At 41.1% G+C, this 14,519-nt stretch overlaps 1 protein-coding gene across 2 annotated transcripts; it reads right to left on the bottom strand.

The window, feature by feature from the left end:
* LOC100524554 (cytochrome c oxidase assembly factor 5) lies at positions 3,689 to 14,475 on the bottom strand. Of its 2 annotated transcripts, none has more exons than XM_005655200.3 (3): positions 14,257 to 14,475; positions 7,438 to 7,521; positions 3,689 to 5,106 (listed from the first exon to the last, which is right to left on the bottom strand). In XM_005655200.3, the coding sequence occupies exons 1-3, from the start codon at positions 14,353 to 14,355 to the stop codon at positions 5,065 to 5,067; spliced, it is 225 nt and encodes a 74-aa protein (XP_005655257.1). In that variant the 5' UTR covers positions 14,356 to 14,475; the 3' UTR covers positions 3,689 to 5,064. The 2 variants fall into 2 exon arrangements, with proteins under 2 accessions (XP_005655257.1, XP_003124958.1); XM_003124910.4 differs by having other exon boundaries at positions 4,539 to 5,102; positions 14,257 to 14,456.

The following is a 14,519-nucleotide window of genomic DNA, read 5'->3' as shown; positions in this document are numbered from 1 at the left end:
GGGATCCAAGCCATGTCTTTGACCTACACCACAGCTCAACAGCAACATCCGATCCTTAACCCACTGAGCCACGATGGGAACTCCTATAATTATAATAATTTTCTTTCCTAGCATATGGAAGTTCCCAGGCTAGGGGTCAAATCAGAGCTGCAGCTGCCTGGCCTACACTACAGCCCCGACAATGTCAGATCCTTAATCCAGAGTGAGGCCACAGATCAAACTCACATCCTCATAGATACTAGCTGGGTTTAACCACTGAGCCACAACAGGAACTCCAATATAATAGTTTTATTTATTCAGTCTTTTTAGGACCTATACCACAGCTCCCAGCAACGCCAGATCTTTAACCCACAGAGCGAGGCGAAGGATCGAACCTGTGTCCTCATGGATACTTGTCAGATTCATTTCCGTGGAGCCACAATGGCAACTCCCAATATAATAATTTTAAATGTATTATAATCCATAACAATTCTGAATCACTGTTGTATACCTGAAACTAATCAAACATTGTAAATCAACTATGCCTCAATTAAAAAACACCCTATGTAATTTATGATACTTAACAATAAACATCATGCTAATCTTTTCTTAAAAAAAAATCTGAAAACTTAAAAAAACAATTGCACATACCATGGCCATCAAAAAGAATAAGATACTTAGGAATAAACCTAACCAAGGATACACAAATCTTGTATACTGAAAACTACAAAATATTGCTGCAAGAAGTTAAGGAAAACACCAATAAATGGAAAGACATCCCATTTACATGGATTGTTTTTGTTTTTATGGCTGCACAGTGGCACATGGGAGTTCCTGGGCCAGGGACTGAATCCAAGCTGCAGCTGCAACCTACACCACAGCTGTGGCAATACAAGATCTATAACCCATTGTGCTGGGCTGGGGATCAAACCCACAGCTCTGCAGAGACCTGAGCTGCTGCAATCAGATTCTTAACCCACTGCGCCACAGCAGGAACTCCTGGATCAGAAGATTTTATATTAAGATGCCAGTACTATCCAATGTGTACACATTTAAGGTACTCCCTATCAAAATCCATTGATGTTTTTTGCAGAAATAGAAAAATCCATTCGACAGTTCTCATGGGATCTCAAAGACAAAAGAATCTTGGAAAAGAACAAAGTTGGAGGCCTCACACTTCCTGATTTCAAAACTTCACAGTATGGAGTTCCCGTCGTGGCGCAGCGGTTAACGAATCCGACTAGGAACCATGAGGTTGCGGGTTCGGTCCCTGCCCTTGCTCAGTGGGTTAACGATCCGGCGTTGCCGTGAGCTGTGGTGTAGGTTGCAGACGCGGCTCGGATCCTGCGTTGCTGTGGCTCTGGCATAGGCTGGTGGCTACAGCTCCGATTCAACCCCTAGCCTGGGAAACTCCATATGCCGCGGGGAGCGGCCCAAGAAATAGCAACAACAATAACAACAACAAAAGACAAAAAAAAAAAAAAAAAACTTCACAGTGTGGCACTGGCATAAAGACAGATAGAGCAGCTGAATACAATAAAGAGCCCAGAAATAAACTCTAGCATAGATGGTCAAATGATTTTCAACAAGGTATAAGACCTTTCAGTGAAGAAAGGATAATCTTCTCAACAGTGTTAAGAAAACTGGATATCCACATGCAAAAAACTGAAATCGGACTGGTATCTTATACACATCAACTCAAACTAGAACAAAGACCTAAATGGAAGTAAAACTATACAACTCCTAGGAGAAAACTCAGGGGGAGAGTTTTCTTGGATTGGACAATGATTTCTTGGCGATGACACCAAAACCACAAAAGAAAAACAGATATATTTTGACTACGTCAAAATCTGAGGAGTTTCCGCTGTGGTGCAACAGGACATGCAACATCTTGGGAGCACTGGGACACAGGTTCAATCCCCAGCCCAGCAAAGCCGGTTAAGGAGCTGGCGTTGCTGCAGCTTTGGCTTAAGTTGCAACTGTGGCTTGGATCTGATCCCTGGCTGGAACCCTGTATGCTGAAGGGCAGCCCAAAAAGAAAAAGAAAAAAAAAATTGCAAATACATATCAAAAGACTGCAATCAACAGAGTGAAAAGAAAATACTTCCAAATCATATATGCGATAAGGGATTAATATCTAGAATATAAAAAGACCTCCTAGAACTTAACAACAAAAAAGCAAAAAATCTTTTTTAAAGATGGCCTAAGAACTTGAATAAACATTTCTCCAAGAAGATTCACAAGTGGCTAACAAGCACATGGGATGATAAAATGGTGGTCAGCATCAGTAGAACTAGTGGTTGCGAGGGGGTGGAGAACAGGGTAGTGGGTGTTGTTTTACCGGTAGAGAGTTTCAGGTTTGCAAGATGAGAGGAGAGTTCTGGTGACTGGTTGCATAACAAAGTCAATTACCTAACACTGCTGAACTATGTAGTTAAAAATGGTTAAGAAGGTAAATTTTCCATTATGTATATTTTACCACAACCAAAAATTGAATTACTAATAAAGGTATCAGAAATTATTTTTAAAATGGATCACAAACCTACATGTAAACTCAAACCATAAAACTCTCAGATGAAAACAGAGGAATAAATTTCCATAAGCCTGGAATAGTCAGTGGTTTCCATTAGATAACACCAAAAGGAAGAACTGAATTCATCAAAATTAACAACTGTGCTTCAAAAGACAGCATCAATAATGTAAAGAGTCAACCACAGATTGAAAGAAAACATGTTTTCAAAGGCCAATCATCTGTCTTGAAGGAGCAGGTAAGTATAATACACAAAAAACCTCTTTATAACTCAACAATAAAAAGACAACTTAATTGAAAAATGGACAAAATATCTGAATATTTTCCCAAAGATATGTAAATGGCTTATAAGCACACGAAAACCTGCTCAAAATCATTAGCAATTAGGGAAATGCCAACCAAAATCCTAGTCAGATACCACTCGATACCTTCATATCCAGAATGGTTGTAATCAAGAAGATGAAAAATAATAACTATTGGTGATATGGAGAAATTGAAATCCTCATAAATTGCTGGTGGCAATGTAAAATGATGTGGGAAAGTCTGGCAGTTTATCAGTTGAAGTTGGAGTTATCATATGACCTAGTAATACCACTCCTAGGAATATACCCCCAAAGAAATAAAACATGTCCACATAAAACTCATGTATGAATGTTCATATTGTTAGCCATAATAGCCCCAAAGTGCAAACAACCCAAAAGATCATCAAATGATAAATGGATAAATAAAACGTGGTATATCTGTGCTACAGAATATTATTCAGCAATAAAAAGGAATCAAGTACAAATATGTGCTACAAACCAATGAACCTTGAAAATGTGATGAAAGAAGCCAAAAACAAAAGGCCACACATATTACATAATTCTGTTTTTATCAAATGTCCACATGAGGCCAATCTAGAGACATAGAAAGTATATCAGCAGTTGCTAGAAGCTGGGAGGGGGGTAGAGAGAAGGCAAGTAACTGCTAATGGAGACGGGACTTCTCTTTGGGGTGATTTAAATGTTCTGAAATTAGACAGTGGTGATGGTTTCATAACTCTGTGATTCTACTCAAATCAAAACAAAACCAAAAACTGAATTGTATACTTTAAGGGTGAATTTTACAGTACCTGAAGTCCTCCAAATTGAGCTCTCGATAAAGCTGAAATCAAGAAAAGGATCAGGTTCTATACAATAATTTATCAAATTTTATTTTTAATAAAAATTGTACCACTTAAACAGATATACAAGTTAGTGAAAAAAAATCCATCATTTCCCCTTTCCCAGTAAAAAGCTGTACAGTGAACCTCAGTGATTTTCTGCAATGATGACCAGTGCTGAAGTCGAATTCTCACAACTTTAGGTGAATCTTTAAGAAAGCAAGTGAACTACGGAATACTTGATTGCTTTAACTCCAATGAACTAAAGAAGCAGCTATGGCTCGTCCATTATTCTTCAATACTGAAAATAAAACTGGAAACTCAGTTTCATATCTGGCTCTCTACTGTACTATGTGATCAGAATAAAATGATTCTAAACTTTTTCAAGCATTTCATGATTTTCAGTCTTGCCTTCTACAGTCAATAACTACTGTTTCAGTTTGCTCTGAATCCTTCTGAGGATCAGGTGCGTTATTCATCCAATGTGATTCCGACAAGAGTTACAAAATATAGGGCGTAAGGCCCAGACCTGGCCAAGATCAGGTTCTCATCCCTTTTTCCACAGAGATTGGTCTAATATAAGAGCAGATGATCCAGGCAAGACAAGAGTCCTTTTGTAGATTTGACCCATGGACCCTAGAGAAGGAGGCAATCTCTCCTCCTCTTGGATCACAGATCTAAAGGATGTGTACTTTTGTAGAACACTGGCCTCTTTCCCTTTATGTACAGCAGGCCTGCCTGAAAACAAGGCCAGGAAACAAAAATAGTCAAGAGATGGAGGCAGGGAGCCCTGACATCATAATCCCAGGCTTTGCATCCAGCTATGCCTAATGCGTGATAGTAATACTTTGAGGTACTTCAGTGAATTAATGCAAATGAAGCATTTCGTCTCCAAGAAATCAAACACAATTTATTTTAGAACTAAATAGTACAGACTGACTAAAAAAGCTTTATCCTAAACTTTCCAGACAGACATCTCACCAGACTCCATGTTGATTTTAATAGTCCCCTCAGTAGCCTTCACAGCATTCCCAAAGGATGTACAAACTGTATCAACTGGTTGAAGAGTCAAGTTTGAAAATAAAGTCTTTCCATCTTCTGTGCTTCAGAACAATTCTTAAAACACATCTATGATGTTCCCAGCCCACAACTGTTCAATTAATTCTCCTAAAAATTATTTAGAACAAGAGAATTGGAAAAAATTAAAATTTAAAAAAAAAAAAGAGAGAGAGAATCATTTACTTTATACATACTGAAAACCAGAACTCATTCATTTTCTTTAGTGTTCCGAGGAGGGAAAAACTGGTTCAATAGAACAGATGTGACGAAAAGTCTGTTTCTTATTTTGGCTTCTCTGTTTCAAAGGCCAGAAGAAATTCTCTGTTGTTTTCATCTTGGTTTCAACACAGCAGTATCAATATCCTTTTCTTCCTCTGAATCTTGATCTGGCATCTAACTGAAAATAAATATACAAATAAGTCATGTTTTGGAGGGGTGTTACTACATGAGAGAAGTAACCTAGTTTCACTTATCTCAGCTACCAAGGGAAAAAAAAATAACAAAGATGGCACTAAAAACAAAAGTCATTTTAAGGTCACAATAAGGAGTTTCTTCTCAAAAAGAGTCCAAATTACATTCATCATTTTTCTCTGAAGTATAATATATGCTGTTCTTTCAACAAACTTGACTTTCGAATTGTTTCGTTTGTGTTAATATTCAAGTGTATTTAAAATCTTTAAACAGCAACTGAGAAAAGAAGAAAGAACCCTGAAAAATGTTAAGAAAACACACAGACATCCAGGGGTTAAAAATCCTTAAATTACTATTCCTAGGTCAGGTGCATGTCCTCTGACTTAAGCCTCACAGTGCAGCCACTTCTTAAGGGTGGTATAGTAGAGAGGGCAAAACTGCAGACAGTCCATACCATTCCCCAGGGACTATTTTAGAACTAAACGCCATTAATGAGAACAACACAGCCAGTTCCGGACAGATGGCTATTTCTTCACCTGAGCACTAGATAAAGTAGCTAAGAGCCACATTTTCAAAAAATAAATAAGTAAGATTCAAACACAAGAATCATGAGCAGAATGTGAGATGCTTATCTACGAGGGCACAGCGGATTCCAACTCACCATCTCACTTTCACTGGGTTATATGCTGTTTGAAATATGAAGCAGAATCACCAGCACAATTTAAATTGCTTTGTTTCAGGTTTTTGCCAAGAGTGCATAATTGAAGTTGCACTGGTTAAGTGTGACATGACTCCACCTTCCTACAGGACTGACAGTGAATCAGTCTTGGGGATTCCTGGCTCCAAGAACCTCTAAGTCTGCTGAAAAGTTCCCTGCACTGCTCCCTCTGGTGTCAAAGTATGAGTGAAGCTCTACCTTGTACTGATATTTAGAAATGGTCAGAAGCATTTTTACTTTTTACTCAAGATTGTTACAAGTTTCTGCAGAAGGTAGATCAACTGTGGAAAATGTTTACATGTTCTAATTTATTCAAGGTCTTTGGAGATCAAAGACTGAGCTTCAGGCAGGGAATTACAGAGAGTTTATTACAAATTCAGTCATTAGATTAAAAAGGACAACTCATCACTTCCCTCATAACTTTATGACGTCTCAATTATTAAACATAAGTTAACATTCTTGGAAGATTTAAAGGCTTTCATTTCACATGGATAACAAAACTATGCGAGAGAAGGCAAGAAAATCCTCCTTTCCTACATTAAATGACAGGTAAGTATGGCAGAGAACTGTGTCAGTTGAGAAGGGAAAGAGAACATGGCCAAATTTAATCTGAATTTACACCTCCCTGGATCCGATTAGTTAGCAAACAAGCTCAAGTTCTTGTCTGGCCTCCCAGGTCTCAATATCCTGTGCTCTCTGCTGCTCCTCTCCAAAAAGGGAAGAGACTTGAGTGCTGTTTCTCAACAAACAAAACAGCTTCAGTCCAAATTACTGCCGTCTTTAATGGATCTCCATTTTTCTGATTTCATATCTTCTATTCACAAAGAGAAGGCTCTCAGTCTCTATTCCAAAGATCTCTGTGGATCTTTGAAATTAAAGAACATTAATTAACATTCTCTTAGGCTCTCTTTCCACAATCCTCCCTTTAAAAATTCAAACAGGAGTTCCCACTGTAGCTCAGTGGAAATGAACCTGATTAGTATCCATGAGGACTTGGATTTGATCCCTGGCCTCGCTCAGTGGGTTAAGGATCTGGCATTGCTATGAGCGGTGGTGTAGGTCCCAGATGCACTTGGATCCACCGTTGCTGTGGCTGTGGTGTAGGCAGGCACCTGCAGCTCCGCTTTGACTCCTAGCCTGGGAACCTCCACATGCCACAGGTGTGGCCCTAAAAAGCAAAATATAAAAATAAAAATTCAAACAGACACCCACATTTTCTCCTAGTCACAGCAGCATGTAAGACCTAGTGCATACACCCTGAGCCCCACATCACAGGTCTGTGTGTAACCCACCAAGTGGCCCAAATACAGTGACTGACAGAAGCTCTTCCCTATTACACTCACCAAGACTGCACGCTCACTCTTTCAGAAATTCATGAACTTTAGCAGCTATAGTTAGCGTAATGACAAAGTAACAGAATAATTAATCAGTGTGGGTGTTCATGAACATTACCTAATAGTAATTCACTAGGTAAGAAAAAAGAAATATATCCTTTTTTCCAAATGGTATCACTGCAAGCTATTTATAATTACTAAGTCACATATTTCACTCCAGAGTTAATGTTTTAGTATAAGCTTTTAAAAATCGTTAACCACTTACCATTGATCTTTTACACTCAAAAAATGAGTATTGCAAAGCTTTGCAGCTTCCTTCCTTCAGACACTGTCGAGGGGATTTTCCTTCCTACAACACATAAAACAATATAAATAACTGGGAAATCTTTGTACTTTGTGTATTGACAAAGTACAAGATAACTGTCCTCTGGAAATAGTTCTTTTTTAAAAAGTTATACAAAAGAAAATAGTATATTACATAAAATGTAATTTGTAATTCATTTTGACTGTTGGTACTTAAGAAGAAAGGGGCAGAATGAAAAAAATCATTTGGGGGCACTTAAGGGTGCCCCTGAATTCTTGAAAACACTGGCTTTCATGGGATACTTTTCTTTAAAATGTTATATAAAAATCTAGGAGTTTCGGTGGAGGCTCAGCAGAAACAAATCTGATTAGTATCCGCAAAGATGTAGGTTCGATCCCTGGCCTCGTTCAGTGGGTTTAGGATCTAGCATTGCCATAAGCTGTGGCGTAGGTCATAGATTCGGCTTGGATCTGGCATTGCTGTGGCTGTGGTGTGGTGTAGGCTGGCAGCTATAGCTCCAATTGGACCTCTAGCCTGGGAACTTCCATATGCTGCAGGTGCAGTCCAAAAAAGCAAAAAAAAAAAGTCCTCAAGACAGAGAAGAAAGGCGTGTGTGTCAGAGACAGACAGAGAGGGAAAGAGAGGACGTGCCCATGAGCGATCAGGCACGCTGGGGTGAATGGGAAGTTTGGTTCTGGAAGGTGGTATCAAGTGGCTTTAAAGTCTCCAATTATAACACTGTTTTAATGCAAGCAATTTTACCTCAACACATTTCTGCATTTTCTTACCCTGTCCACCACTGTCAAGGACTATATCGAGAAGCTTAACTGAGTAAGAACTGGAAGAGGAAAGCAAGATTTGAACAGAACTTACATATACTGGCGCGGGAAGATGTGCCTGGGTCCAATGTGAAATGAAATCATCTTTAAGCAGTGAAAGCTCACAAGAGCTTTAGAAAATTGGATTAAACCATTCGTTTTCTGCCATCGGGACAGGCTATTGCCACAACAATGTTCCCCGGGGGAAATGCTTATTTCTGACTTAACACTTATTTAAATGTCAGACTAGACAAAGTACAGCTGCAAAATAAGAGCTAAAATTTTAGTATTTAGTAGAGAAACATGGGATAAAAATCCTAATACTACCTCTTCATTATTGTAAAATATTTTGAACAAATATACTGCCATAAATTTAACTTAACACAAAGGCACTTAACTATACTAGACACATGGAAGTATCTACAGAAAGTGTATTTCAAAATTCAAAGAGCCAAGATTAAAAAACAAAAAACCAAAAAAACCAAAGAGCCAAGATTAAAAATTAACTGCTGGAAAATTTCTTTTTGAAAGCCCTACCCTACTTGTCTAGTAACTAAACACTACAAGGCTTTATATTTTTTTATTTTTTTTTAACATTTCCCTTATTTTTTAATTTAAAAAATTTTTTATGGCCGCACCTGTGGCATATGGAAATTCACGGTCCAGGGATTGAATCCAAGCCACAGCTGTAGCCTAGGCCACAGCTGCAGTCACTGCAGTCGGATTCTTAATCCACGCACCGCAGCAGGAACTGCTTGTCCTTCCTATTTTTGACCAGATATCTGGTGTGCTTCCCCGAAATTCTGACTGGCCCAATTCGTTGCCACCGTTTATGTTTTTTTTTTTTTTTTTTTTTTTATTATTTTCCCACTGTACAGCAAGGGGGTCAGGTCATCCTTAGATGTATACATTGCAGTTACAGTTTTTTCCCCCACCCTTTCTTCTGTTGCGACATGAGTATCTAGACATAGTTCTCAATGCTATTCAGCAGGATCTCCTTATAAATCTATTCTAGGTTGTGTCTGATAAGCCCAAGCTCCCGATCCCTCCCACTCCCTCCCCCTCCCATCAGGCAACCACAAGTCTCTTCTAAGTCCATGATCTTTCTGAGATGTTATGTGCTGGATATAGATTCATATAAGTATTCATATTATTTTCTTTTTTTTGTTTTCTCGTTAGATTCTCTAGTTCATCATGTTGCTGCAATGCATTTTTTTTTTATGCTGAGTATTTCTTTTTATATACATCTTCGATCCATATTGTCGATGACTTTATTGTTTCATGTTCTATTCACAAGATTTAAAAAAAATTCAGAACTGTCCTAGATCAGTTTAGTGGGAAGTTATAAAGTCAATACAAGATATTCCTGCCATCACAGAACTTAACTAGCAAGCAGGAGAAGTTGTACACTTGCCAAGTTCACTGGCAATGTGAGCAAGTCACAAAGCAGAGGAGGAGGTACGAGGGAGAACAGGGAATGGTCTTCAAGGGGTTCTATTTCCCAGGAATGTAAACTTATAAAACAACATCTGGATAAAGGAGAATGAACTTGAATCTTCTGAATCATCTGAGGTTTAATGACATTAAACCGATTTGGAATTCATGAGGGGAAAAAATCAAAACCTTTTATTCCTATTAAAGAAATAATAAAACATACACTGCTTATAAATATTAGCTTTATGCAGTGCTGGACAATATAAAAGACCACAAAATCTTCCTACTCAAGCTAAGTTCCAGTGCAAAAGAGTCAAGCAATTTTGAGAATAAAAACCCTGTTCCGTTAACTTTAAACGCTCAAACAACCACAATCAGGTGCTCTAAAACCTCAACAGATTTAGTGCTGGTTCTCAACACTTTAGAAAGATGCTAATGAGGTTGGCTAGAGTACTACCTAAGCAGAAACACCTGGTGCAATTATGCACCAGGAAAAATGTAACTCACAACCCCCGCTCCAGGAATTTCCCCTCAGGGAGGTTTTTGACACCCCAACTCTATCACTGCAGTGCTCCCCCAAACTTTTATTTTGCAAGTGCCACACTCCTAGTTTTTACCGTGAAAAAAAGCTGGAGGGTACCACATCTATGGCATTCCTGATCCCCGGTAATCTTGGTTCTAGTTTTTACGTCTGCTTGGGTCCTAGATCTGAATTGTCATCCACATCAAGGGAATCTCAAAAGTGAACCAGGACAAAACAGTAGCAAGCTTCTTTGCATTATTAGGTTCCTCCCTTAAACTCTGTAAGGGGGTGGCCCATATGAACAATGTGGAGACAGATAAAAGACTACAACTACACAAAAGACTGTAATTTATAAACTAAGGCTTCCCAAACTATATCCAAGACTGTTTCTTTTTCACAGGCTTTCAGGGTATACTGCCAACTGCCTAGTGGGAAGATCCATCTAGATACCAAACTTAAGAGAAAGGTTACTTCATCTTCCTTCACCTCCACTTCTGATGGCAGACTGCTAACTGTCCTTTAGTATTCACGCTTCCCTTTTAGTGGGGCATATGGCAGGGCTAGATTTCCCAGCCACCTCGAAGCTGGGTAGTCATGTGACTAAGTTCTAGCCAATAAAATAGTCCTTATATTTACTGACATGTAAAACTTCTGGGTTGGTACTTAATAGAAAGTGGCTTGCCCCACTTTCCTCCATCCTGTTATTAGGTCTGATGATGAGGAAGCAAGGCAATCTTGACCATGGGTGTGAGAGTAACATCTTGCCTCCCATTGTAGCCCCTGAGACCACAGATCAACAGTGTCCATGGATTAGACTAGATCCTGCTTATAGGCACAGGAGCAAAAGAGAGAATTCTCTATCTTGTTTAAACCACTGTTATTCTGGGTCTCTGTAACATTTATCTGAACCTATAACCTAACTAACACACTTCCAAGCTTGTGTGGTCAAGCTCAGTGGTTCCCAAACATGGCTGTGCCCAAAGTCAACCTGGGCCACTTTTTAATTTGTAAGAGAGATGAGAATAGTTGGAATTTGTATTTTTTTTAGGACTGCACCCATGGCATATGGAAGTTCCCAGGCTAGGGGTCTAATCAGAGCTGTAGCTGCTGGCCTACACCACAGCCTTAGTAACACAGAATCTGAGCCGTGTGACATACACCACAGCTCACAGCAACACCAGATCCTCAACCCACTGAGCATGGCCAGAGATCGAACCTGAATCCTCATGGACACCAGTTGGGTTGTTACCGCTGAGCCACAATGGGAACTCCAGGAATTTGTACTTTTAAGTGCTCCACCCCCATCTACAGGTGATTGTGATGAAAAGCCAAAGGTCTGGAAGCTGTTAATGGAGACAGAAAGGAGTTAACTTGTAACTGAGTTCCTTGGGCATAGTTTAACTTGTTTGATCTCCCAGGAGTCATAAAATCCTGTGAGATCAAAGACGTTTTTCCAAGAGATGCCTTTTGAACCTGCTTTTTCCTTGCTTCTCTTCTCCAGCCCCACTGGAGTTTACATCCCTATCACCATTACCCTGAGTTTCTCTGAGCCCCTTTATTTCCTTGACTATCTCTCACTGCAGCCCTCGAACTAAACAGTTTATATTGAATTCCTCCCTAACACATGGTCCAGCAGCTTTTCAGGTGGGATAGACTGTCCAGGAGAGACTTTGGTATCATCTGCCGAGAGATCACAGTAATTCTTTATTCAGGGAGCTGAAGAATCGAAAAACCGTATGTATCATAAATTAGGTGGCCATACAAGAGCAGGCACAAACCTCAGCAGAACCTCCCTTGGTCATGTATCCTTAGTAGGAAGTGCTGGGCTGGAGCTGCCAGTGACACCATCCAAGAAGGCAGGCTATCAACCTGGATTTGCATAACAAGAACTGCCTCAGTATTGCCCTTTTATAGTCCAGCTGAAGTGACCATTCAGGATGAATTTAACAAACTATAAATGCATTTCCATTTAAGAGACTGTTTTAAACATCACATTCTCCTAGTCAACCCAATTCAGCAACAAAAAGGCCACACACTCAATGGGGGAAAGTAATGTCTGTGCCATGTGTCCTGGTCCTTATCTCTGCCTACAGCTTTCAAGCTTCCCAGAGATCCCATTACTACATAGAGGCAAATGTGTCCCATTCAGCTGTGTGCCCTCTGAATTAGACTTGTCACTCAAATGTTTGCTAAATCAACCAGTCACGGCAAAAAACCAACTTCCTATTCTCCTAGCCACCAGTATTCCTCTGCCACTTCCAGAGTTTCCTTCCTCAGTCCTGCTCTGTGCCCGAGCTCCTCACTCTGACACACAAGAGCCTTCACACATGGTGACCTTCCACTCAAGCCTCAGGTCACGTTGCCCAGGCTACAGGCCAGCATGGCGCCAGCTCCCCATAGCGCCCCCACACCTCCCTGTTTCTGCAATGCTGTTCTCTCAGATTCTCCCCACAACCTCCACAGCCCCCACTCCTTTACTTAATAAACCACTACTCAATCTTTAAGGCTCAGATCAAATATCACCTCATCCGTGACAAGTTTCCAAATTCCAAGTAAGTTGCTCTCCATTGGGTGCCCAAGGCATTTTCCTCCCCTACCCATTAAACAAGATTTCCTAATTGCTTACATTACCCTTATCACAGGAAGTTAGCCCCTTACACATCTGTTCTTCCCATCAGACCAAGCCGATGCAGGTAGTGATTGTAACTAATTCATCTCTGCATCACCTGTGCCTGGTATAATTGCTGCCACTTAGTAGGTATTTACTAGGAGCTGCCTGAATACATGCACCAATGAAGCAGCAGGAAGGAAACAGCCGGGGACAGGGCACCTCAGTCTCCTCAGCTGAATGACCAAGTTGTACAGATAATCTCTTACATTCATATCTGCTCTGAAGTTTTACCAGACACCGGGAGGCCAGTCTGGCCAACCGCCCCAATCAGGGAACCAAACGTAAAGCAGAAATCAGTAGAAACACCTGATATAACCTCTGGGGGTAGTTATTTTTTTCTTTGAAATAAGGGCAACCTTTTTCTTCTTCTTTTTTTTTTTAAGGGCCCCACGAGTGGCACACTTAAGTTCCCAGGGTAGGAGTCGAATCAAGAGCCACACAGGATCCGAGGCGAGTCCGGGACCAACACCACAGCTCAGAGCAACGCCGGATACCTAACCCAATGAGCAAGGCCAGGGATGGAACCCGAGCCTCAAGGATACTTGTCGGGTTTGTTACCCGCTGAGCCACAATGGGAACTCCGAGGGCAACTTTCTGAAATCATATCTCCAAATGCAAAAATAATTACTGACTACCCTCTCACCAGGCTGTTTTAATTGGAAAATGTTTTTGTGCTTTAATTGGTTTTCAGGCCAGAACCCAGCTCCCCCGTCAGCTCTGAAACCCACTGCATTCAAATTGGCTCCTGAGAAGAGCTGTGGCTGTAGTGACGGAAAAACCTGAGAATAACCTTCCATTACCGCACAAAACCAGCAGTAGGGGGAGCTCTAAGATACAAAGTGGAGAAAAGGCGCTTACAACTTACCCAGGAGTGCACGGAACTCCAGCTCAACAACAAATTCTAACCAACACAAGGCAAAACATAGTATCTTTTCAGCCACAACTGAACAGAGAAAAACGAAGCTACTAGCCAACACAGTGTGCCAAGCTCTAACTTACTGATTCTTATCAGTTGAATAGGAAACCTGTCTATTCTCCTTCATGCCTCCAAAACCTAGCAGAGTGGCAGCATTCAATGCCTATTTTCGCAACTGAAACGGTTTCCCTTTTACAAAAACCAATAGGGAGGTATCTTTATCTCCAATTTCACACCGTTGGAAAGTGAGGCTTAGACAGCGGATTTGCCCAAATTCATTAAGTTGTTGCGGCGCTCAATACCCAGGTCGGAGAACTCAGAGGCACGTCTTTTAACCGCCAGCGGCCTGAGCGGGGCCCTTCGCCGGCCCCGCCTCCCGCTTCGGGCTTCGGTCACCCCGAGCCCCCGGCCGCGCTACCTGGAGCACGCAGTCCGACTGCAACAGACACGCGCCCAGGTCCTCCTTCACGCCCGCGCACGCGCCGCCCTCCGGCTTGTCCTCGTAATACCGAGGCATGACCGCGCCTCCCGCCCGCCGCGGCCGGGACACACACGAGTCTGCAACCGAGCCCGACACGGTAAGACGCCAGCGACCCCGCACAGGGCGGAACCGGAAGCCGGCAGCAACCACTTCCGGCGAGCGCGCTTTGGAGGGCGAGACCCAGAGGCCGCGCTTGCGCA

Source organism: Sus scrofa, chromosome 3, assembly GCF_000003025.6.
Source record: "Sus scrofa isolate TJ Tabasco breed Duroc chromosome 3, Sscrofa11.1, whole genome shotgun sequence".
NCBI classification, from domain to species: domain Eukaryota; kingdom Metazoa; phylum Chordata; class Mammalia; order Artiodactyla; family Suidae; genus Sus; species Sus scrofa.
Note: the sequence above shows the minus strand (reverse complement) of the source record. Positions and strands in the feature narration are given on the sequence as shown.